The sequence below is a fragment of the Puntigrus tetrazona genome, chromosome 3, assembly GCF_018831695.1.
Source record: "Puntigrus tetrazona isolate hp1 chromosome 3, ASM1883169v1, whole genome shotgun sequence".
NCBI lineage: Eukaryota > Metazoa > Chordata > Actinopteri > Cypriniformes > Cyprinidae > Puntigrus > Puntigrus tetrazona.
The window spans coordinates 18,446,863-18,473,114 of record NC_056701.1 but is presented as its reverse complement, the minus strand read 5'-3'; the positions used below and the strand labels follow the sequence as shown (position 1 = coordinate 18,473,114).

The window sequence follows — 26,252 nt, the reverse complement described above, 5'->3', positions numbered from 1 at the left end:
CAGCCGAAGTCATGCCTTGTGCATTAACCCTTTTATGCAACGGCTGTGAGACAGGAAGCTGAAGTGGGTTGATTTTGGCAGCAAAATCTGAGGTTCCCTCCCCCTTGGTCACACTTCCAGCTCCTGCTAGCTCTGCCCACTCTCTGACCCAAGCTGTAGGTGCTTCTCAAGCAGCCTTACAGTTAGACATGAGATATACTGGAAGAGCTCAAGTCTGCTGCCCACAACAGCTGCACCAGCTCTTCTAGCAAAGGCCTCTGTGACAGTGGAAGGTCTGAGTCAGTAGTCTTTGCACACCCCCTCTTACCTGTCAAAGTGAGACGACCCGACTTAACCAGGACACCTGGACACAAGAACTGAGCTGGAGGTGCCGAGACCCAGGGTCTCCATGCAACACATCAGGGGTGAAGTAAGAATTGTTTAACAGTGCAAACCCACAGATTGCATGAAAGAGCTGCACAGCCGACGAGAGTGCGATTTCATCATGTGTGGTAAACACTTCATGACTGAGTGTGAGATACAGCAAGGAAGGTCTTAACATGGAACTCAAAACCAAGGAGATGGTGGCAGTTCATGAGAAATACAGACGTGGACAAAATTGTTGGTACCCTTTGGTCAATGAAAGAAAAAGTCACAATGGTCACAGAAATAACTGTTATCTGACAAAAGTAATAATAAATAAAAATTCTATAAATGTTAACCAATGAAAGTCAGACATTGTTTTTCAACCATGCTTCAACAGAATTATTTAAAAAAAATAAACTCACGAAACAGGCATGGACAAAAATGATGGTACCCCTAGAAAACACTGAAAATAATGTGACCAAAGGGACATGTTAATTCAAGGTGTGTCCACTAATTAGCATCACAGGTGTCTACAACCTTGTAATCAGCCATTGGGCCTATATATATGGCTCCAGGTAATCACTGTGTTGTTTGGTGATATGGTGTGTACCACACTCGACATGGACCAGAGGAAGCAAAGGAAAGAGTTGTCTCAAGAGATCAGAAAGAAAATTATAGACAAGCATGTTAAAGGTAAAGGCTATAAGACCATCTCCAAGCAACTAGATGTTCCTGTGACTACAGTTGCACATATTATTCAGAAGTTTAAGATCCATGGGACTGTAGCCAACCTCCTGGACGTGGCAGGCAGGAGGAAAATTGATGACAAATCTAAGAGACGGATAATCCGAATGGTAACAAAAGAGCCTAGAAAGACTTCTAAAGAGATTCAAGGTGAACTTCATGCTCAAGGAACATCAGTGTCAGATCGCACCATCCGTCGTTGTTTGAGCCAAAGTGGACTACATGGGAGACGACCAAGGAGGACACCATTGTTGAAAACGAATCATAAAAAGCAAGACTGGAATATGCCAAACTACATGTTGACAAGCCACAAAGCTTCTGGGAGAATGTCCTGTGGACAGATGAGACAAAAATCGAAGTTTTTGCCAAGGCACATCAGCTGTATGTTCACAGACGAAAAAAAATGAAGCATATCAAGAAAAGAACACTGTCCCTACTGTGAAACATGGAGGAGGCTCTGTTATGTTCTGGGGCTGCTTTGCTGCGTCTGGCACAGGGTGTCTTGAATCTGTGCAGGGTACAATGAAATCTCAAGACTATCAAGGAATTCTAGAGAGAAATGTACTAGCCAGTGTCAGAAAGCTTGGTCTCAGTCGCAGGTCATGGGTCTTGCAACAGGACAATGACCCAAAACACACCGCTAAAAACACCCAAGAATGGCTAAGAGGAAAAAATTGGACTATTGTAAAGTGGCCTTCTATGAGCCCTGACCTCAATCCTATTGAGCATCTTTGGAAGGAGCTGAAACATGCAGTCTGGAAAAGGCACCCTTCAAACCGGACACAACTGGAGCAGTTTGCTCATGAGGAGTGGGCCAAAATACCTGCTGAGAGGTGCAGAAGTCTCATTGACAGTTACAGGAAGCGTTTGATTGCAGTGATTGCCTCAAAGGTTGCGCAACAAAATATTAAGTTAGGGTACCATCATTTTTGTCCAGGTCTGTTTCATGAGTTTATTTTTTTAATAATTCTGTTGAAGCATGGTTGAAAAACAATGTCTGACTTTCATTGGTTAACATTTATAGAATTTTATTTATTATTACTTTTGTCAGATTAAAGTTATTTCTGTGACCATTGTGAGTTTTTCTTTCATTGACCAAAGGGTACCAACAATTTTGTCCACGTCTGTATATCGATTCTATGTTCTTTTTCTATTAAAAGTCAACCGAGAGGCTGCAGTTGCATCTTCATCTAACTGCACTTTATCTGATACCACAGACACAAGGGCTAGAACACAATTCAGTGAATGTGAATCACTCAGCTGTAGATGTTTGTTATCAAGTTATCGCAAAGATTCACATGAAACTGAGTAGTAATCCCTTTGATGATAAGGCAGGATGTTATGAGCGAGGTAGGATTTATAAGAAAATAAAACATTTCTGCAAATTTCTGTTCATTTAATGGACATGTACATGTATTATAAAGTGGCCTTATTATGCTTTTCCACTTTATCAGCTTTAGTGTAATGTTACTGTTTAAATGTAAAATAAGATCTACAAGGTCCAAGATGACTTTAAAGAGAGGTATTTGGACCACAGCGTGCGTCTTCCAGAAACTGTGAAGTCACAAATTAAATAATTTACAAAAAAAAACAAAACTTCTGCCCACAAAAAAAGTAGGCAATGACTGGATGAGGTTTTCTAGAGACCACACACACTCTTTAAAACTCCATCAATAATATGCACAGCTGAACAAATAGAAACAGCTATTCTAAAGGGGAGTGATTTTTCCAGATTCTTTCAGAAGGTCTCCGATCACAAACCATTGGGCCAGCTAACCAACCAAAGCACTTTTCATATTTCGGTAGATGAAAATGAACTCTAGTAAACCCTAGAAACTAAATAAAGACCTAGTAGGCCTAAACATTTGTTTTTATGTGACTCATCTTTTATTTTTGACATAGAATTATAATGTAATTGTGAGTTAAAATCTGTCCTTAAATTAATAATTAGTTTGTTCATCAATAAATAATGAATGAAAAATCTGTGGTCATTTCCTCACCGTTGAGTTGCTGCAAAGAATGTTGGCAGCCACTAACTTCTATATTATTTTTCTTTCTATTCAGTGGGGACCAAAAACATTATGTTTATGTTTGTGTGATTGTAAATGCCTTACTGAGGTCAAGCACATCATCAGTCTTGATGAGATCTTCCGGTCGAGTGAGAGGAAGTTGAGTTTCTGGTTCTCCCTGCAGCTGTAAGGACAGCGATCGCAGCATAAAGAACACACGGATAGCCTGCAGGGAGACACGTGCACACAGTTAAAGCTGCTAAAGCAACTAACGAATCATGAACATCAATGAATTATCCTACAATTTATGTCATATGCGAGTGCTAAAAGTTCTAAATATTCTTTAAAATATTTTCAAAAATTCAAAGCAATTATCACCGTAACTGTGTTGAGTGACAGCTCAGAATTGTCATGATATCAAACTTTCAGTACTGACACCTGTGAAATTTTACAACTCTTGGCACCACTTTCAAAACAAATACAAGATCAAACACGATACTTTATGTGGAAGGTTAAATATTAATGAAAAAATAAAATGGTAAAACAATTGCTCACTTAGATAAACAGTGCTTAAAGTTTTCTATGTACATAACAAATATAAAATAACACTATTTAAAGTGCTGCTACAAATTCCACTGAATGATTGACATACATATAGTAGTACTGATGACAGGTTTATATATATATATATATATATATATATATATATATATAAATAAAAGTTATTTTCATGGGTCTTTTACAGAGATAGGGCAGCAGAGAGATGACAGAAAATCACTGGGAGGAGAGACAAAGGACTGGAATCAATGTCGGGATGCCTTGAGCATGGTTGTGCTGTACGTCGATGCAATAACCACAAGACTGCTAGCACAGACACTGATTGCAGTTTGACTGAGAATTGGCTCTGCATCACCAAATAAGCATTAGTCTGTTTGAAATCAGCTGCTTGTCATTCAGACGAATCCTGGCATTATTATATTAGTGAAGCACAAAAAATCAATTTCTAAAAAGTTCTGGATAGTGTGTGCACTATGTGTCTTCTGGGACACCAAGAAACACATGCTTTCACGGACTGTGAGAAAGGGTTCAGGGAGGATGTTTGAAAAAAAAAAAAAAAGCCTAAATGTTTGACAAAAGGCCACAGACCCACCCAAATAATGTAATCTGAGATGTTTTAGCATAAGTGTGTATGTTCATCACTGACCCTGCGTGTCCTCTCCACATCTCCACAGGGCAATCGCTTGACAAAATCAATGCCGGTGAGGGGGGTGCCAGTGGGAGGAAGTAAAATGGATGCATCCATCATAAGATACTCCACGTTTAGGGGCTTATTCTATACACACAAAAAAACAAAAACATGAATCACTCTATGAGCTTGTTGATCCTGGTCCACCAAACACAAGCTGGACAGCCAACCTCTTGGCATCTGTTGTTGGTTTAGACTGAATATGAGAGTTAAGTTTCAAAACATTTTAAATCCAACAGCCATGATCATTTACTCATTCTCATGTCATGTAATGTTTTCATTTTAGCCAAGCTCATTTTTTAAGCAAGCAATACTCCCAGGAAAAATTTTTTTTTAAGAGGAAGTAGTAGAAACTTAGGGTGCATTAGCCACTCCTTATCCAGTAAATGTCTGACAGATAAGAATAATTTCCTCTCACCCAAAAGCAGGATGTGTTGCTGTATCATCAGGTTATAACAGACAATAACAGTGAGGTTGCAAAAAAGACAACATTTGTATGTTTAGCAAGGCAGCTTACCATCATGCTCCTATACTCATCCTCAAACATGTCCAGGAAAATTTCCTCCCCCTGCAGGAAGAGAAACATTACAAGGAAAAAAATTACCATAAAAGAAAACAAGATACATGATACGCTACTCTTCAAAAGACTGGTGTCATTAAGATTTGTGTTAAAAGGTAAAACTGGTTTAAAAGAAATGTATACTTGCATGCGATAAGGACATTGATCAAAAGATTCTAAATCTCAGAAGATTTAGAATTTCAAATAAATGCTGTTTCTTTAAATTAGGAAAAAATATATATATTTATTAAGCAGTACAACTGTTTTCAACAATATTAAATCAACAATATTAATACATTTTTCATGAGCAGCAGATTAGTGTATTAGAAAGATTTTTGAAGGACCATGTGAAAATGAAGACTGTATGAAGATGTAATGACTGCAGAAAATTCAGCTTCATAAATCACAAAAACAAATTACATTTTAAAATATACTGAAAAAAAAAAACCATTATCCATCATGCTAATATTTTACAATATTACAATTTTTACTGTATTAAAACTGATTAAATAAATGCAGTCTTGGTAAGCACACACAACTTCATAACTATTTAAAAAAAACCCTGAACGCTAGTGTATATTAAAATAAAAGGAAAAAGTCAAACATGAATCCCACAGTCCCTCAGGGAAAGCTAAACACCAATTAAACTCTTATATAATGACTAAATAATATTTTAAATAATGAATTATTATATTAATAAGTTGTTCTTGTGCTACCATCTGACAGCGGTCAAATTGAAAGAGCAACTGTTAGCATGAATCAGTGTAAACACTCCATGAAAATCCCCATGGAAAGGATGAAGGGAGGGGCATTATGAGAAAAGGTTGTAATATACAGAATTAAAGAAAAAATGAGCATGAGTTAAATTATTCAGAATAGTCTGACTCTTCCACATATACAGTACAAGTCATTTTTGGTCACTGCATAATTCCCATGCTTTCACTTCTGTTATTTCATAGTTTTGACTTCACTATTATGCTACAGTGTAAGCAACAGAAAGAATAAAGAAACGGGAGGCGTGTCTAAACCCGTGACTTCTGCTGTATGTGTCTGCCCAGTTTCTTGGAAGAGCTGGGACACACAGATCAATTATGCACACAAGAAATGTTGATCAGACACCAAAACACGGGTCCTCCCAGGGCCCCCTATAATCCCCGAACAGAACATTCAGTGCAGTGATTATTTATATACAGTGCTCACTCACAGTAACAGAGGTTTAGGAAAATGTCCAGCTAGTATAACGCATTCCAAAAGATATCTTTCCTTGAATTGTGAAAGCAAAACTGGCTGCCGCTCTGCCGTACGTTAAACAGAATCAAGCACTCAAATTACACGGGTGCAAAAAAAAGTGCCGCAGGCTGCAGTAAAAGCGGCAAAGTGGCAAAAACAAAAGTTGAACGCACTAGTGTACTGCGAGCACTCTATTCTGTTTAATTGTAGCTTGCTTTTACAGAAACGTCTCAATGCGAATGAGCCACCAAGAGCGCTAGCAAGTTTTAACAGGACACTGTTGGGATTTTCCCAAATATCAAACCAACAAAGACTTTAGGATTTGCTGTCTGAGCTTAATTCTTCCTTAGACTTTAAAGGAAATCAAATACGAGTGGGATGACTAGGTGATAATTATGAGAATTATTAGTATGAAGGTGTGCTGCCTTGAACTCTCTGGGTTCCAGTAACTCCTTGAACCCTGAACTGATGTCTTTTATTTGATGTGTAATGAAATAAAAAAAGATCATCATTCTTGCCTTATAAAATCGCCTCAGAAGGTGAAGACTCTCTTCTCGGGCCCCCTTAAAAAGGAAATAACATCATGGCAATGGTATGATTGAGTTTTGCAATATAAACCAGAAAAATGTCCTATTTCCTGTAAATCCGTCTAGTTTCAAAATAAGAATGAAAGGTAATGTTACCCAATGTAAGAAAAACCTAAGTGTGCATACTGCATGAATTACTGCAGAAACAACTGATTAATTAGAAACATGTTGCAATCTGCCTTAAATCATCTCATATACAATTGTTGATCATTTCCAAATATCTTCAACGGCAAGGCAGGCCATACGCAATATGTACATTCAACACAATGCTATCATGGATTTGGCAATAAAACCAACGTGATTCAGAATGACCTAAATTTGATGTCTTCTAAGTTTGCAAACACTAATTAATTTCATATTTATGGAAGAAATCTTTGGTAACATTTTCCATTTATAAATATAAATGATTAATATTCTTTGATGCCAATAAATATATTTGATCGTACTAATATAGATATAATTCACGTAATTAATTTTGATCACCTTATTCCATATTCTTGTTCGTTGATGCTTTTTTGCTTCGCTTTTTTTCCTCTTATGTTTTATAGATAAAAAAAATATGAATTTCACCCATCCCATTCGATGAACTTGAATTGTATGCACCATGAGCTTAAAAAATGATTCTTGCCAAGATACTGCAGTTGCTGGCATAAATAAAATGCAGAATGTGTAGTAATAAAGTGTTTTTGGTTCCTACCTCCAAACAGGCCAAATGAATGTCTTTTATAATGCATTGAGAGCCAGACAGTACAGACTGTTTCAGAAGCAGACAGCTTAACTCCAAGGTGGCAAGACGCACCTTTCCATCTGAAACACACACACACACACACACACACACACACACACACACACACACACACACACACACACACACACACACACACACACACACACACACACGCGCGTGCGCACGGGAACGTTGTTGTGATGTTGTGATGATGTACATCAAATAGGTGAAATTGTTCCAATTTTAAAACGGAATCAAAATGGTAGTATTACATAAAAGCAAATCATACACGTGACAGTTCATATTACACAATTAACTTTGGACTCAATAAAAATGCAAAAGCCAATAAAAATGCAAACATAACTTAAAAAGGGAAGTTATGTGAGATTAGAACAGCTCAGATGTGACACATGTAATCACAGCAACAGTCAAACAACCATGCTAGCAGATAAAAATGTCCCAAATAAAGAGGAAAGTCTGTGGAAAGAGGAGTTTCGCTTCTTGTCATGTTAGTGTCACAATGGAGAATGAATCATAAAACATGAGAATAACAGCTCATCATGTATATTGTGGACCCACTTGTTATACTTGTAATAAAATGTAGAACCGATTATGTGAAGCAAGTCAGCATTCAAATGTCACAATTACAGGAGCCCCAAAAGGAGAAATTAGCTACAATTCCTCAAAACAAAGAAATCAACGGTCAGAGGAAATCGGTTGCAATTTGTGTTTCTCAAGGCTGTGGTAAAGAGTACAGAGCTAAAGAAACGGGCGTCAGTAACAAGTAACGCTTCAATGCAATTTACAATAACTGTTGCTAAAGCTCTTCAAAACATTCCTTAAAAATAAACTATTTATTCTGTCATGCGTTGGAAAAAAAGCTGTTATTGTTAAAGTTAAAACAAAGCTGAAATGAAATATAAAAAATATAATTGAATGAAATTTGAAATTAAATTTATAACACAAAATTTAAATGTTGAATTGCCATTCGTAACTCAAAAAAAAGTTTTATGCAACATTGTTTTATTTTTCTTAGTGATTTTAAGGACCAATTCTCACTAAAAACCTAGCTACTTATTAGAATGCATATTACTAGCATACTGGCTGTTTGTTAGAATTTATAAAGCACATATTAATGCCTTATTCTGCATGACAATATATTAGATCCCCTACTCCTACCCTAAATTATAAATTAAAGTCCATCCGACTTTGTTTCAGTATGAACGTGGTTAACGTCTAATGTGGTTATATTCTGCCCAAGCCATCAAACTGATGTCATCAGAGAAGAAAAGTCAGTACAGAGGAAAAGCAAATGTATAGACTTTGATTAGAGATTACCAAGACAAACTATTTTTTTAAGGGGACAAATTTGCACAGATTAATTGTTCACCTCAAGACTAGCAATGTGCTCTATCTAGGGCTCGAATTGAGGGGGATGGTATCCCCTGGTCGAAAAAAATGTAAAAACCACCATCCTCCTTTACCATGCCCTTTTGATTATAAATTTTGTGTATTGCATAAAACTTATTATGCACATGAAATGTTAAAATAGTTAATTCACCAATTAAATAACGGCAACAGCGGGTAGGACCGGCCACTGGGAACTACTGTAACAAGCGAGCACAAACTCGTCATTTTTTTCATGCAAAAGTTATTTAAAAAGACAGAAGGTATGATTTTATCTGGATTAGAATTTAAATACATATTTACATATTGGGCTATACGACTGTGAGGGACTGAGAGATTACAGGAGAGCTGATGTTATCCAAAAAGAAAAAAAATTGCTTATATAATTTAAACATGTCTTAAAAATCCAAAAGCACACAGTAAGAATGCCCTTATAATTGCCTAAACCAGCCAAAAATACATTCAGCTAAATATTTTGTATTTATCAATTTTGTCCATAATTCCTTAATTTCAGGCATAAAAAACAAAAAAAAATGTACAAATAATAATAAAATAAAAAAATCTTTTAATACGACATTTTTATATTAAAAACTTAAAAAAAAATAAATAAAATTTAACACTGGTTCAGATTCAGAGGAAATATTGTTTCATTATGAATTAGAAACTCTCTAATTTCCCCTGATAAATCATGCAATAAAATTAGATATTTTATTAAGTATGTCAAAAAAGAAAGCATGTTTGCATGCACATAAAAATGTTGCACAATCATTGTATTAAAATAAGAGTAAAGGAACAAACAGCGAATGCTTCAGTCTACACGGTCAAGTTTAGGCACACCAATGGAATCTGCAGCTTCTAATACTTAATGAGCATGTCTATGCAGGTGAAGGATTATATCTGGAACCTGACTGTAAATATAGTGAAGTGAGAAAGTGCTGTGTGTGTGTGTGTGTGTGTGTGTGTGTGTATACCTGGCTGAGCAGCCTGGCTCATGATTCGGATCACTCTTTCCACCAACACCTGGCTGTAAGAGCTCCTCTCTTGATTTGGCACTGGTAGCTGAATCCTTTCTAAGAGCTCTGGGTTTATACCTGCACACGAACACACACATATTTAATCACGTAAGCATATAATCATTGTATGAAGCATCAAGTAAGCAAACATCATACGTAAGTATTTCATATGGTTGAACATACAGTTTTTAAAATACAGTAAAAATTATATTGTGAAATATAAGAATTCCTGCTCTATTTTTAAATACATTTTAAGGCAATGCAAAGCATCACGACTCCAGTCTTCATTGTCTTTGGAAATTATTTTAACGTGATGATTTGCTGCTCAAGAATCGTTTACGATTATTGTTGTCTACATTAGGTTTATTTTGTAATATTTATTCAATATGTATTTATCATCATGTCGTTTATTATTATTTTAAATGTTTGATATAGAAACCCTTTCACATCTACTACCATAACTATCCATTTACTGGAAATGCTTTGTTTGATAGCTGAAGAGACAGATCAGATACCTTTACTGTGAGACACGGCATACAGGAGACAAAGCACAAACAGAGCCTGGTAATCCTCTGTGTCACAGTCCAGTGCGTTATACAGCATGTCCAGGAAGGGCCTAAAACAACAAACAAGAAGATAACGGCTATTCTTTCAGGGATTCATGCAAAAATACGAACGACAGAATAATGCGTGCAATGCGCATTACATTTTGTGAGCACGTACTGCATTGTTTGTGTTGCAAATGCGAAAGGCATTTACTACGTGAGCTATTGTGTATAATCACGCTGAAGCTAGACTTTGAAAGCACTCGTACCCAGACTGAACGCTAGTTACCTCAAACTAAAAATATACTCCACAGGTGTAAACTCTTCTTCTTATGTATCAAATCATGTCTATGCAGAGTATTCCTAGGAACATTGTGTTTTCACAGGCATGCCATGGTACTTCTTGGAATAAGAGAAAACGCATAAATATTGCTCTTGAAAGGCTTGGGGAACAGTCTGAACACGTCCAGGGCTTTGCTGCACTTTATTGAACGGAGCATAACAAGGCAATTGCATGGTCACTGGGTTAACAGCCTTTAACAATGCTGGCAATACTTAAAGGGGGGGTTAGATTCTCATGCTATGCATTGAGCAAACTTTCAAAAAAGAATTTGGGCATACGAGTGAGTATTTATGTGCCAAAACGGTGAATATAGGCATATATATGGGCATTTCTCCCAGAAACACGAGTCAGCGCAGACATAGATCAAAGAGAGCGAGATTGTGCTTCATTCTGCTGCACTGCACGGGAACTGTATTTTTGGTTGTTAAACTTTCCAAGCTTTTTTGTTAAGCTTTTTTTGTTTTTCCGGGTCAACAAAGGAGTTTTACAAGTGTGTTTGTCAAGGAACTTTGCTGCCGTACCATGGCTGCAGCAGGCCCAATGATATTAAACAGTGCCTGAAATTGCTGGGGACTATTTTCCGCAGGATATCACTGCTTTGTTCAGCGAGCGACTGCGCAGGTAAAGCAGCATGTAACAACTTCTGTGTTTAGAATTTGCAAAATGTATATGAGTGACTACATCTTGAATTCATCTTCCAAACCACTTTTTTGTCATAAACCGAATCAGTACGATACACCTATAATAAGTGCTTCTTTCTGGGCTACTGTAACCTTGTCAGGAAGTCAATACTGTGGAGTAACACATACCTGCCATGGACATAAACTTAGAGAAGTAGCTCCAGTTAAGAGTGTTCTTCCGTTGGATGCGTGCAGTTCTGTTTAATAAACGCTAGAGCGCCAAAAGTTACACAGCGCTGCTTTAAAACCTCCATTATGTTGATTCTCTCATTTTACATGTATAGTCGAAATCCCAGCACAGCTATCGTCTTTTTCTCACGTTAAGGTTATTTGAGACAACGGATAGATTATAAATCAGGATTTTTGTGCAGATTAACATCTTCCTGAAAGCATAACCTGGTTATGTAGTCATATGGGTCATGGTTTAGTCACTATTTTACATCAGAAAATATATTAATTAAAAAAATGTCAATGAGCTGCATTAAAATACAGTATGTGTGCGCAGAGAGGCAAACAAACGTAATAATAAATGTACATTTTGCATGTTCAGAAGAAGTGAGCTGTAGTGTGAAAGCGTAAACAGGCAAGTCATTTGCTCAGTGCAAATAAAGTAGAGTAGAAGTAAGGGAACCTGGTATTTCTATGTTCAATAGTATTAAAGTATTAAAAAATTTAAAAAGTATCAATTTAGGGGACAGATAAAAATGTGCGATAACACTGACATAAATCGTGGGTTAACATCACAGTCATGCAATTAATCATGATTAAATATTTTCATTGATTGATTTTATACATATACAGAGACACACACACACAAAAAAACATACATATATACACACAATACCCATGACCTGTTGTCAAATGGAGCACCAGTTAACACACAGAGCCGTAGATTACTGACAAACTAGACAATATAGTGTTTATTTTCACGGGTGATTCATTGGAGTAGATTGTCAGTGATCTACAGCTGCAGGTGATTTAGTGCTAATCAAAGAACTGGCTTTACTGACAAGATGAACAAAGTATTGATCGATATATTCGCACAGCCCTAGCTTAATCTGCCAAAAATGTGTTTTCTAAATCTAAGAGCTACGTTTTCTCATAGATCTGTGGTTTAGCTTGTGGTCGCTCGTGTACCTGCTCTTCTGTCCTTCAGATCGTGCCGCAGCCGCGCTCTTCTCCTCGTCTGTAATGTTCTGTTCTGTCAACGTGGACACATCAGAGATCCTACATTTTTCCATCACCACCATCTCAATTTCTGCAAAACACAAAAACAACAACAAGAGTATAACAACTGGATTTTGGCAGATGGATTTTACAACTATGTTAGATGTTGGCCGTGGAAGATCCCTGTATCAGACTGATCTAAGCTGTCTAAAGTTACACTAATGGGTTTCCCTTGAAATTATTTTGTGGCAGTGGACATTTATTTCAAAAAGGGAAACCACTCGGTTGCATTTAATCATTTTCAGAACAAACCAAGCCACAAGGGAATGTTTTCTAGAATTTTACGGTAGTGAGCGCTGCACTGATTTTTAAAAATCATAGTTCTGCAGAACAGTTTTTTATATATATATATATATATATATATATATATATATATATATATATATATATGGACAAAATTGTTGGTACCCTTTGGTCAATGAAAGAAAAACTCACAATGGTCACAGAAATAACTTTAATCTGACAAAAGTAATAATAAATAAAATTCTATATGTTAACCAATGAAAGTCAGACATTGTTTTTCAACCATGCTTCAACAGAATTATTAAAAAAATAAACTCATGAAACAGACCTGGACAAAAATGATGGTAAAACTTAATATTTTGTTGCGCAACCTTTAATCACTGCAATCAAACGCTTCCTGTAACTGTCAATGAGACTTCTGCACCTCTCAGCAGGTATTTTGGCCCACTCTCATGAGCAAACTGCTCCAGTTGTGTCCGGTTTGAAGGGTGCCTTTTCCAGACTGCATGTTTCAGCTCCTTCCAAAGATGCTCAATAGGATTGAGGTCAGGGCTCATAGAAGGCCACTTTACAATAGTCAATTTTTTTCCTCTTAGCCATTCTTGGGTGTTTTTAGCGGTGTGTTTTGGGTCATTGTCCTGTTGCAAGACCCATGACCTGCGACTGAGACCAAGCTTTCTGACACTGGCTAGTACATTTCTCTCTAGAATTCCTTGATAGTCTTGAGATTTCATTGTACCCTGCACAGATTCAAGACACCCTGTGCCAGACGCAGCAAAGCAGCCCCAGAACATAACAGAGCCTCCTCCATGTTTCACAGTAGGGACAGTGTTCTTTTCTTGATATGCTTCATTTTTTCGTCTGTGAACATACAGCTGATGTGCCTTGGCAAAAACTTCGATTTTTGTCTCATCTGTCCACAGGACATTCTCCCAGAAGCTTTGTGGCTTGTCAACATGTAGTTTGGCATATTCCAGTCTTGCTTTTTATGATTCGTTTTCAACAATGGTGTCCTCCTTGGTCGTCTCCCATGTAGTCCACTTTGGCTCAAACAACGGACGGATGGTGCGATCTGACACTGATGTTCCTTGAGCATGAAGTTCACCTTGAATCTCTTTAGAAGTCTTTCTAGGCTCTTTTGTTACCATTCGGATTATCCGTCTCTTAGATTTGTCATCAATTTTCCTCCTGCGGCCACGTCCAGGGAGGTTGGCTACAGTCCATGGATCTTAAACTTCTGAATAAATGTGCAACTGTAGTCACAGGAACATCTAGTTGCTTGGAGATGGTCTTATAGCCTTTACCTTTAACATGCTTGTCTATAATTTTCTTTCTGATCTCTTGAGACAACTCTTTCCTTTGCTTCCTCTGGTCCATGTCGAGTGTGGTACACACCATATCACCAAACAACACAGTGACTACCTGGAGCCATAAATATAGGCCCAATGGCTGATTACAAGGTTGTAGACACCTGTGATGCTAATTAGTGGACACACCTTGAATTAACATGTCCCTTTGGTCACATTATTTTCAGTGTTTTCTAGGGGTACCATCATTTTTGTCCATGCCTGTTTCGTGAGTTTATTTTTTTAAATAATTCTGTTGAAGCATGGTTGAAAAACAATGTCTGACTTTCATTGGTTAACATTTATAGAATTTTTATTTATTATTACTTTTGTCAGATAACAGTTATTTCTGTGACCATTGTGACTTTTTCTTTCATTGACCAAAGGGTACCAACAATTTTGTCCACGTCTGTACATATATACATATATATATACACACACACACGCATTATAGATTATGTAAATATTTATTTATTTAGCCATTTACACAACTGGCATGTAGAAAAAAGGTAGAAAAAAATAACTGTAAAATAAACAAATATTAAAAAAATAATTGAAACAATTCTAATGCCTGAGCACCTTATGAATTTGCCTGTAAAAGTTACTTGAAATGAAGATCATATAACTGTCTGTGTGTCAGACGTGAGGAAGGACGACTGCAAGAATGAATCACACAGAGGAGTGAATACGACAGGAGACGGGGCTTAGCTCACTTTCCCTCTCAAGCCTGACAACTCCCAGCTAAATTATGAAGACTCCCAAAGTAGGAGAGGGAGAGAGTGGGGGTGAGGTTTTGCCCAATCGGAGAGGTGGGGAGCACAGAATGAATGTGGACCAAAGTGACCGTGTCAAAACACAGAAATGACGTGAGATGGTGGAGTGCTCTCGCAACTGGCAAACATGATTTAGCCAAGCAGAATTTGTTGCTGGGTCAACACTGTCAACATTATTGGCGCAGGAACAACAATGCTAAGAAACAATCCTACATCATCAAACCTATCCCTGAGATAATAGGACAATACAAATCAATAACCCCAGGCATTAAGTCTACCCCTAAAATCTGATTGCCTGATAAGATTATTGCTCCAATTCGTAAATCTTATTTGGGTAAGTCACAATAAAATGTATCGGTTTGTATTCCACAAGTCAGTCATATCCGTTTGTAAAAACATGAGGGCTAATAGGTGATGACACGGTTCTCATTTTTGGGTAAAAACTTCCCTTTAAACCTCACCATAGATTTAAACATAGAACTCTAATGCGAGACTTTTTATGAACTCAAATGGGCTCAGCTGTTCAGTCAGTTTTGAGAGCAGAGCCACAGCCAAAGTGTGGTGTGATCCAAAGAATGGAGGGTCAGTCATGCTGGGCCATTCATCTAGTGCTACTCACCTTCCTTGTCCCCACTTGTCCTGCTGGCCTTTGAACTAGCCTCTGTACCTTTAGCCTTTTCCTTCTCTTCTTCCGGGCCTTCCTCTGATCCACGCTCCTCCTCCTCTTCCTCACCCACGTTCTTGTAGTTGGGCCTTTTCTGGGTCCTCTTTCTCCCACGGTGACGACTCATCTCCAGCGAACGCTCCAGACTTTCTGGAGGCTTGGCGAAGCGACGAAGACCAGCATTGCTCTGAAATGAAATGACCAATCGGTGAGGCTGTATGTTCAAGTTATGAGGGACATGAAAAGATATAATATTACTAATACTAATAATAAGTAATAACACCAATAGTAATATAATAATTACTATTTAATTTTATTTGTCAACATTATTACATTACAATTATATCATTAATTATGTTTATTCATTTCTTAAAATCTTCTTTAAATGCAAAATTGTTGATGTTTTCTTTTCTAGGCCACCTGAAGAAAGTGCATCAAATGCAAATGCACAATTTGGTGGAAACAGAAACTTCAAAAAAAAAAAAAAAAAAAAAAAAATTTATTAATATATATATATATATATATATATATATATATATATATATATATATATATATATATAAAAAACAACAATAAAACAAAAAACAAAAAAAAAAAAAAAAAATATATATATATATATATATATATATATATATATATATATATATATATATATATATATATATATATAAAAAATACAACAATAAAAAAACAAACAAAAAAAAAAATATATATATATATATATATATATATACACACACACACACACACACACACGTTTTCAAATATCTGCCTATAATGCATAAATGAATATATAAATTTGCTGCTTGGACTTCTTGACACAATATATTCACTCATAAACCATCTTAGATAACAGTAATAGCTGCTTTTACAGTGTCTGCAGAACTTAAAGAAGCAGTGAAAGGAAAACAGCCTCTGGCTTCTCAGAAACAAGAACCCGCTAAGGCAGGAAACAGCTGCCAAACAGTCAAGGACACACATGGTAAGCGCAACACGGACAGAGGTGATGTTTGCAATGAGCTCCGACAAGTCAAGCACTAGGCAGTGCTTTTGGGCATGACACTAAAGGACCCCCAACCTCATTTACGACAACCGCACAAGAGATAAGACGTTCATTCTTAGAACAGCAGGAAAACACTGAACAATCACCTGCTCGTGGTCTCACAGTTGCACTATTGCACTCTGAACCACTCGGTCTGCTTTTCAAAGAACGCCTGCGAGGATTCAAAGAACCCACCTCTACTGTTTCGATACGCAAAATGATGTTCTCCATCAACAGTTTCTCTTCAAGTTCAGAAAGCAGCTATAAGGAACCTAAGGTAGTACAAGAGTTAAAAAACGCTCACGACCAAAAAAAAAAAAAAAAAAAAAAAAACAGGACCACAACAGGTCACAGTGACATGGTGCGAAGAACATGCGCTCGCAGCTGAGAAATGGAGCACACAGTAGGACGCCACACTTGCAAAAAAACAGCTATCTGTGGTCTAGCTTGTGGTCACAGGCTTAATGAGTGAATTCTATTCAAAGTGCAAAGTATATCGTCAAGACTGAGGTATTTACAAGAAAGGACCGAAGAGATAAAAGGCAGCTTGTGATGACCTCACTCTGTGCCTCTTCTGTCAAGAGACAGCAAATACATAAAAAAACCAAAAAAACAACACATGTATAGAGGTATACTTAAGGCTAAAGTGCGGTCATCTGACATGCATTGCATCCCCTCATATACATGTGAGCTCATTTTCCGAATCAAAACAACTGATTTCTGACAACAGGCTGATGCATGTTGAGTCCCAGTCACGTCAGCCCACCCAAATGACCCAAGTTTCATTCACCGAAATGCTGCATAGTGCTCATTTAGTCCCCTGAAATGGGGTCGCTAAAGCGTGCCACTAGGCTACAGGTGCATTTCCAGCAAACTGCGTAGCAGGTGTGCTTTTGCTAACACATGTACCCTGCTCGTTGTGCAATATGTAAATGTATAATGAGAAAACAGGGGAAGCTTCTAATACGGTGGCGGTTTCGCCCTTCATCTCTGCACTACATAAACTTCATACTTCCTGTCATCTGTGCAGGGACATGTTTGAAATCCTGATCTACGCACCCGACATCTCTGCCTGGTCCCTTCTCATCCTCCACCTGTGGCTTGTGGTGAAAGGTGATGTGCGTGTACGTGTGTGTTTGGGTGGCAGAAGCTTGCTGGTAACACAGGTAGCATCTGTTTCGCAGGCTTTACGGGAAAGGGAAAGTAGGTTAGAGGCAGTGCGGTAATGGTGTAAGGCAAATCGCTGTACATCAGAGCATTGAGAGCCACAACAAAAGACAGACCAGAACCTTGCATTTGCATAAGGATTCCCACTGGCTTCCTCAAAGGAGCTCTTCACAACACAACACATTCCTACAACAGACTGCAAACGTTGAAACGTTGATGGTTTGCTCCAATTCCCAAGCTTCAGCTAACCTCATTTTTGGCAGAAATTCAGCACTTTTGCAAAGAACTGGAAAAGATGCACATGAAACTCAAGCAGTTTCAATCATTTAATATTAATAATTTGTGATTAATCTCGTAACTGCTTTGTAGCTGATGCATCCAGTTCATCTGGGGGATAAAAGGTGTCGGCTTGCATAGTGAAATATATACGCAAAAACAAACAAAAAAAAATTTGTTGATTCAATCGTACATTTGAAATCTTTATATTGTTTCCTAAACAGTGCAGTCTTTACAGTGGAAGAGATTTTGTCAGATGTTTTTGCCACAGTTCTCTGATGGTACTGTTTTCATACCTTTTTTTGTACTTATTGGGCTTTAGTAATTGTCTCGTGCATTTCTAAGGGTGTAAATGACTTCACTTTCGCCACACACTACCCATCTGGATTTGATTTATTGACATATCATGGAATGAATCCGTAACACCAACAAAAGTAATGTATTTAAACAACATATTTAAAGGTGCAGTGTGTAATATTTAGGAGGACCTATTGACGCAAATGCAATATAAAATATGTAACTATGTTTTCACAGATGTAAAAAGACCTTGACCACAATGAACTGTTTTTATGAACTTAGAACAAGCTATTTATATCTACATACACCGCGGGTCTCCTTACACAGAAGTCATCATCATTTTTGTAGAGTAACTGTTAAAGAACAGAGGATGCTTCGTTTCTATGCTGTTGATGCGAATATAACACTGACGCACAATGATGAACAAGTACCAATAATATTTGCATACATACTGATTTTGTTAATTGTTATTGAATTTGTTAATTCACCTTTGTAAAGTAACTTCATTGTTGGCTATCTCCGCTCTGTCAGACTACAACATAATCCTGTAATGGCTACCGTAGCTTTCCTAAAAGAAGGGGTGAGCAGGGGAACGATCAAAGATCAAACAACTTTTGGCATATAAGTGATCATTGAACTATAAAAACAACCGGCAAGTTTTAGAATTCAAAACTCTCTTGTTAGTTTAAAAATGGTGTATATGGAAGCCAAGGTTGTGGAATGTTTTTCTGTTTGATATAATCAGGTGTTAAAATTTTATTTCAGGGGCGAGGAGGGGGCAGCACATGCAAAGCAACTTTAACATTTGAAAGGATACTATGACAAAGTTATTGCTTGCTTTACTCAAACTGATTTTTCATGACTACATGGTGGACATGAATAATAAAAGCTATTATCATAAGCTATATAGGCTTATCGGCACTACTTGTGAGACAATACACAAGATGAAACAAAATAAAGATATGTTGTTCAAATGCAAATCTGCATGTGGATACTATTATATGTGCCTTGTGTTTATATGAGCTCTTTTACCATTGGTAGGTGAACTCAAGGACTCGAAAGTGATACATTTTTTTACTTTTTTTTTTTTTTTCCATGGCAAAATGCTGTATGCCGGAGATCCAATATGGTGCCAGAGGACTTTAAGCCCTGTAATATAGTGTAGCTAATCGCTGCCTTCTGCACAAGAAGATCAACGCCTGCTTCTACATCACTGACAATTTAATTGCAGCACAAAAGGTATAAAAGCGTAAGCATTTTCAGAAAGCCAGTCTGTTGGTTAAATGCAAATCAAGCGCACAACCCATAACACTGGGTTATGGCAATGACGTCTCCAGATAGTCTGAAGGCAGATAAAATTCAATAATTAACGAAAGAGCGATTGTTACAAAAGTGCACTGAACATGGAAAGCGCCTTAACAGACCTCACTGGTTCTCAAGAATCACACACGCACATTTCTTATGTTGTTCCTGTTTTTAATGGCAGCTAAACACGCACGCTCACATTTGCGCATCATCTGTTGTTTCAATGACAGTTAGCAAATTTACTGGAAGGTACCTGCTATCTACAGCATGATAGCTGACAACATAACAATCGGGCTTAGAAGAGCAGATACCGATCACTGCTTGAACAGTCCTGATCCTGGTCACTGAGAACAGGTTCTAGATAGTGCTCAACAGATATGAGTTTTTTTGAAGGCCGATGCTGATATCTTGGAAAGCAGAGTGGCCGATGACCGATATATCTATTTATTTTAAAGAAATTTGAAGTAATTTGAAAATGAATTAAATATAAATGTGCAATATAAACATATAGGAAAGTATTTTTCACAAGTAAACAAATATTTAATACATATTAAATAAAATTTGAATTTATTTTTCTAATAAAGCTAAAAAGTAACACTCATAATGCATACAGCACACTGTAAAAATAACATGAATTGATTATTACATGGTTGCAAATCTCCAGTGAAGCTGGACTCTGCTCCTGTCAGCATTTAATTCACACGGACCGACCGTCACACAGAGAACACACAGGATACACACACACACACACACACACACGCTTCACAGGATCTCTACTAGATTTGACTAAGTTTGCAAGTTTTGTGAATTCAAATGTTCATTAGCCATTCAAAGATTTGTTTAAATTATATAAATGCATATTTGATAAATGCTGATGGCAAACGAGGAAGTATTATAATATTTGCTTTTCTATTACTTATAATATTAAAGTCTGCAATTCTGAGTTCCAAGTCTACAGTTCGCTCAGCCAAATCAAACAGAGCGTTCTGATGAGGAGGTCAAAACAGGACAGGAAATCGCCTACAACTTCAAGAATTTTGTTTTCTTAAGAAAAAAAAAAAAATCATGAAAAAATTATAAGAGGAGAACAGTACAAAATAATAATAATAATAATAATGATGAAGCCAGTTCAGGACCCCTTTAAAAAATAGCCAATTAATTCTGAATAGCATGTTTATTACACTTTGTACTGAAATCTGAAAAAGTATCATTCTGTTGTATACCGTATAGCCCTACACCATGCATGACATATACGTGTACACGCGCCTACATATTTCTCATTGCATTCATTATATGTTTCTTTAGAAAACAACATTTTCTAATAAAATTCAACACAAACCAGGACCTTACAGAATTATGATGTGTTGAGTTTTGCAGAGGAAGACAGAGTTTTGTTTACAGTACATGGCTGCAAGGGCATGCATGTCATCAACAGTTTCGAGCAAACCAAAACAAGTGTAACAGTCAGCAAAATGACATCAAATAAGAGCACTGAATGCAGATTTAACGCTGCTGTCTTGGTCTATTTACCTTCAAAACAGTGCAGTTCATATGATCTAAAGTACGTGTTTACATTTTCAGCCATTTTATTTTGGTCTTACAGATTTGCAGTTTGTGTCGCTGTATGTTTGGATGCTGGATGCGTTTTTTTGTTTAAATGTCCCCTTTTCTCTAAATCTGAAATTGCAGTCACACAAGTCGCACTGGTTTACAGAAGCTGGGTTTGACAGATTACCGTCAGCTCGTAAAAAGGGTCTAGTAGAACAAGCTGTGGTTAAGCCTGAGAGGTGAGACACAGAAACAGACCACAGAAAGAGCCAGAGAATGGGAAAGAGGAAATGGCTTTTGATAATATGGTCACACATGCGAACACATACCGTTTCCCTGAAAAGGCTGCATGGCTGCCTTTTCATTGCTTTTTGCTGATGATAAACGTGCGTTTATCAGAATAATACAGGATGGCTTACCGAAGCTGGTCTACTATTACCACAGCACTTACTAAAAACTATTCTAGGAATACATTTGCGATAACAAGTTGTTGATTTCCTTTTAAACTGTGTTGTTTCGAACCAGCCAAAACAGCACAGCTTCAAATAACGAAGGTGGTGATAGGAAATGACGTCACAGACTGTTGCCAGGTTGTTGTCAAGATGTTCGAGTGCACGTGTAATAACGCTGTGCAACCTATCAACACATCAAAGCATGAGCAGTGGCAAAAATTCTTCTGCCAACTGCCCGATGCCGCCGCCTAATTTGTGTTGCAACTTAATATTGTTGCATAAACAAAAACACTGATGCTTCTCGCACGATAACGGTCTCAAAAGAGTGGAAACCTACAGTTCAAGCACGCGCGGCGTTCTCCTCTCTCAGAAACAAATCTGACATTTACGTCATTTTGTTTTTGCCAGGTGCAAGCTTAACGATTCAAACATTCGGGACGCTTTCATTGCAAAATATTTGCATATGTGCATATGCACGGCATGGCCCGGATTGTGATATCCAGACAATAAAAAAAAAAAAAAAAGCAAAAAAAAAAACAAGTTATGCACTACAGGCTGCACTACACAATCAGTCTCACATCCACCTACACGCTGCATTGCTGTCTGCTGTGGAGAAAACATCAAAAGCAGCCCATTAACACCACTGATATCACAGCGCTCTTATCTGTCTGCCTTACCTCAGTGTAAATACCCTCATGAAAATAACAAGGGCAGAGGCAAACCGCAAAGAAGAATTCTCCTCTTCAACCATCTCATCCACAGACTGAAGCATTTCGTAACTACCTCTTTTCTGAGAAGTTTATTTGTGGCCGATACTCATCTTATATTTAAAAAAAAGGGGCATGGTGAGAGTGTAGCGCTCAACTGACATCTTTAAGGTGATCAACAGAAGTGATAAGATTTAGCAAGCTATTTAGACACATGAGTCATTGTATAACTGGCACATTAATTTTCCTTGAGGGAGAGGAAAGTTTGGTCAGTTTGATGTAGCCATGACAACTTATTTGACATCAAGTACATATCAAATAGAGGCCAATAAACCTCAAACTGCTTACGAAAAGAGAGAGAGAGAGAGAGAGAGAGATCTACCAAGTACCTGTAATTGTGGAACAGAAAGAAAAAGCCCTTTAAACTAAATGACTTTTCACATAAGGACTTCACAGCACTTTTTTTTTTATATGATAGCAAACAAGGTTGCTAGTACACAAGAAAACAAAGTGCAAAATTAATTGTAAAAATAGCAACTGCAGACACACTTTAGCTTGATATACATTTAAGCATGACGTCACATCACAGTGTCAAGGTTATGCCAAAGGGCATTTCAAACTACTTTTTTTTTTTTTTTATCAACTAGGAGCCACTTGATCCCATAAAACCTAATACGTTCATGGCTTTGAGTGGGGATCAATACAGAATGAATCTAAATGAAGAGGCCAAGGGGCAAATGTACTCACTGAACTCTTGTGAGCGCTCTGCTCAGTCTGCACGGTGAACACCGACAGGTCTCCGTTCAGAATGACATCAGCCAGAGAGTGGACAAGTGGCTGGTAGTGGATGATTAGGAACACCTAGGGAGAGCGGGACATCACACGTTGGCACCTGACCACAGCTCACGCCATGTGAATGGTGGCTATTCTACTCATGGCAAGTTTCAACAAAACTGAAGCACTGTACCTGTGACAGCAGGTAGAGAGACACCTGAGGGTTGATCTTGCGCTCTTCAGACTGGGGAAAACCCAAAAAAAAAAAAGATTGTAATCATGTGGCACGAACACAAAAAAGAAAGTTACTTAGGTGAAATTGAAATCATAACCACGCTTGGATCACTAGTATATGCATACACTAGCCTTCACCTTGGGGGCAGAAATATACATATAGTTCAAATAAATTACCCTGAACTTTCTTTTTACCTTTACTAATGTTTCATATTTTCCACAAAAACAGTATTCAGCATTGATAATAAGCAGAAATGTATGTTGAGCAGCAAATCAGAATATAATGATTTCTGAAGGATCTTTTGACTACATTAGGTGTAACATACTTTGGAAGCTATTACACATGGTATAAATAGAGTCATAAATGCACAATAGGAGTATGATACAGGGAATTTATATCAAAATGGTTTTCCAAAAATGTAGTGTACATACTTCGTACCCTCATCTCCAATGGTTATGAAAAGTTAGACTAGAATAAACAGTAGACTACTAAATGTATTGGGTTTTTTTAGACATGTGGGCGTCCTCACCTGCTCTTGACTGACCAGAGAGTACACGTACAGGGGAAGGAAGAGGCGGTTGAGTAGGTGGTCGGTCAGCACGTCATTGAGAAACTCGCAGTTGATGATGAGGATGTCGTTCAGATAGTGAAGATGGTCCAGGTGCTCAGCTACTAGATCGCTGAGTTTTCCTCTGTTTTTATGTCTGGCGAGAATGGGTAAAAACAGGAAAAATGAGCAACATTTTAATCATTAAAAATAAATGAGTGGGCTACGCTGTGAGGTCAAATTTTCAGTGATCATATGTGGTCTGTAGTGACATCTAGTGGTGTCCAGGTCAACTGCACATAAAAAGCTGTTAGGAAAACCTTACTCTTCATCAGTCTGTACACACTTGTCCAGCTCGATGACATGGCTGCCTATGAACCAGACCAAATTGGAGAAGTACGGCACAGCTGTTTTGTCCCGGATGTAGTGTAGCATGTGCTGGTTGTCCACTGCAGAGCAAGACCGAAAGGAAACAAGGTTACTCGTGAACAGGCAGAGAGGCAGGAAATAGCCACATCGATGTGGGAAAATAACTGTTAGGTTTAGTGTAACTAATAACACAACAGCGCCAGACTCACTGACGGCGAGTGATCTTTAAAAAGCAATAGGGGTTAATTACAGAGCAATGTGATTGGTCAGATGTTGGAGGGTTATGTTAAATGACATTCCCTAAGCAGAGTTGCTGCAGCATATTTGATCCTAAGCATGCTGAGAAATACATCTAAACACATAAAAGTAAATAAATAGTAACAAATTAACAGGGGTCTAAGTTGTCAAAAGACTTTTGCATGTGCCACTAATAAACTGAATATGAAAAAAGGAACCTTTTATGTTTATCTTCTCAGGTAAGAAATATTTTAGGAGTCAATGGATGAATTATAATGTAGGTTCATCTGTATCTAACTTTGCAAATAGTGTAATAATCAATGCTCAATGAACCTCCAGCATCTTAAAAAAAATGTAATTAAAACACACACACACACCCACATACAACTGATATTGCCAAAAAATCACCATTAAAAAAAGCCCAAAAACCGTGTGATAGTGCAAACAATGTATTTTAACTACTATCAGTGTGTACACAGGTGTAAAATCCACAAAAAAAGACAAGAAGCAACTGTGAAGAAAAAAAAAACTGTTTAAGAGTACATGCAATACAAGCGGCATAAGAAAGTTCTGAATTTAACCAACTTACATGACACTGGAATAAGGCACACAGGAGTCACCATAGAGGGAGAGGGGAAGAACAGACAAAGGGTTAAACAGGATGAAGGGACTGAGCTAGTGGAGTTCTGGGCCCGACAAGCCCAAAGATGAAACCATCACACCACCTAGTGGCTGGTACTAAGCCTGCACAAAAGAGCATCTGGAACCATGAACAGCCTAAAAACACCAGACAAATCAACCAGATCCACAAAGCTGCTAGGACATGGAAAAAGCAAAGCATACCCAACTACTTTTTCTGACAATCAGGGATTTTAATTGAAATTCTTGCAGTTAATTCAGTGCATTTACATTGTAATTAGCATGTGAACCGCCATATGCAGAAAGCCACAGATAGGACATTTAAGCAACACTTAATGTATGAATGTTATTGCATTACCTAAAATCATGAACACACATGGTGCACTGCAGTCACGAAGGTTTCTGCGGACTCAGATGTAAATGTTTTATATTATGGTCATTGACTAAAAATCCGGCTGATATTTAAGACAAAAAAGTGATCATGGATGACCACGTTTTTTCTATTTGGCCTATACATTGCTAAAAACAACATAAAATAGATGGTTTGGATGTTACTTCGAGTTTCTTTTTAAGACACCTTTTTATTATTTTTATCTTTATTTTAGAAGTTATATTTTCTTTTTATCATTCATAAAAGAAAATTGGCAGTAAGTAAACAAGATTTTTTTTTTTGGTTTGGATGAAATATACTTAATTGTATATTGCCTTTATGCACGCAAAGCACTTTAAATGTACTACAGAAATAACATTTGTATTGTATTGTTGTATTGTAGGAATGTACAAACTGTTTATAACAAGCCTACATTGGTCATATCATCCCATAAAGTAATTTGAAGAACACAGAGATTTGAACTTTTTAGATGACTACATTTTTTGCAACGAGTCAAAATATAGATTCAAGATATCTAATAATATTCAACATTTATCGGTTATTAAATAAGAATATTATTGCACCAACTGGCTTTCATT

General features: G+C 37.3%; 1 protein-coding gene across 8 annotated transcripts in view; it reads right to left on the bottom strand.

Annotated features, from left to right (window-relative positions):
- The window catches only part of clec16a (C-type lectin domain containing 16A), a 44,178-nt gene that overhangs the window by 14,434 nt on the left and 3,492 nt on the right, over positions 1-26,252 (bottom strand). For 2 of the 8 annotated variants that reach the window (XM_043231443.1, XM_043231513.1), the window contains exons 6-19: positions 25,234-25,239; positions 24,364-24,487; positions 24,021-24,195; positions 23,450-23,500; positions 23,230-23,343; positions 15,644-15,875; positions 12,573-12,693; positions 10,383-10,483; positions 9,826-9,945; positions 7,418-7,527; positions 6,652-6,696; positions 4,862-4,912; positions 4,303-4,431; positions 3,204-3,324 (exon numbers count right to left, since the gene is read on the bottom strand). In XM_043231443.1, the coding sequence (XP_043087378.1) occupies positions 3,204-3,324; positions 4,303-4,431; positions 4,862-4,912; positions 6,652-6,696; positions 7,418-7,527; positions 9,826-9,945; positions 10,383-10,483; positions 12,573-12,693; positions 15,644-15,875; positions 23,230-23,343; positions 23,450-23,500; positions 24,021-24,195; positions 24,364-24,487; positions 25,234-25,239 (1,500 nt within the window). The remainder of the gene's footprint in view (positions 1-3,203; positions 3,325-4,302; positions 4,432-4,861; positions 4,913-6,651; positions 6,697-7,417; positions 7,528-9,825; positions 9,946-10,382; positions 10,484-12,572; positions 12,694-15,643; positions 15,876-23,229; positions 23,344-23,449; positions 23,501-24,020; positions 24,196-24,363; positions 24,488-25,233; positions 25,240-26,252) is intronic. The other 6 variants (XM_043231495.1, XM_043231462.1, XM_043231473.1 and 3 more) reach the window with 6 other exon arrangements.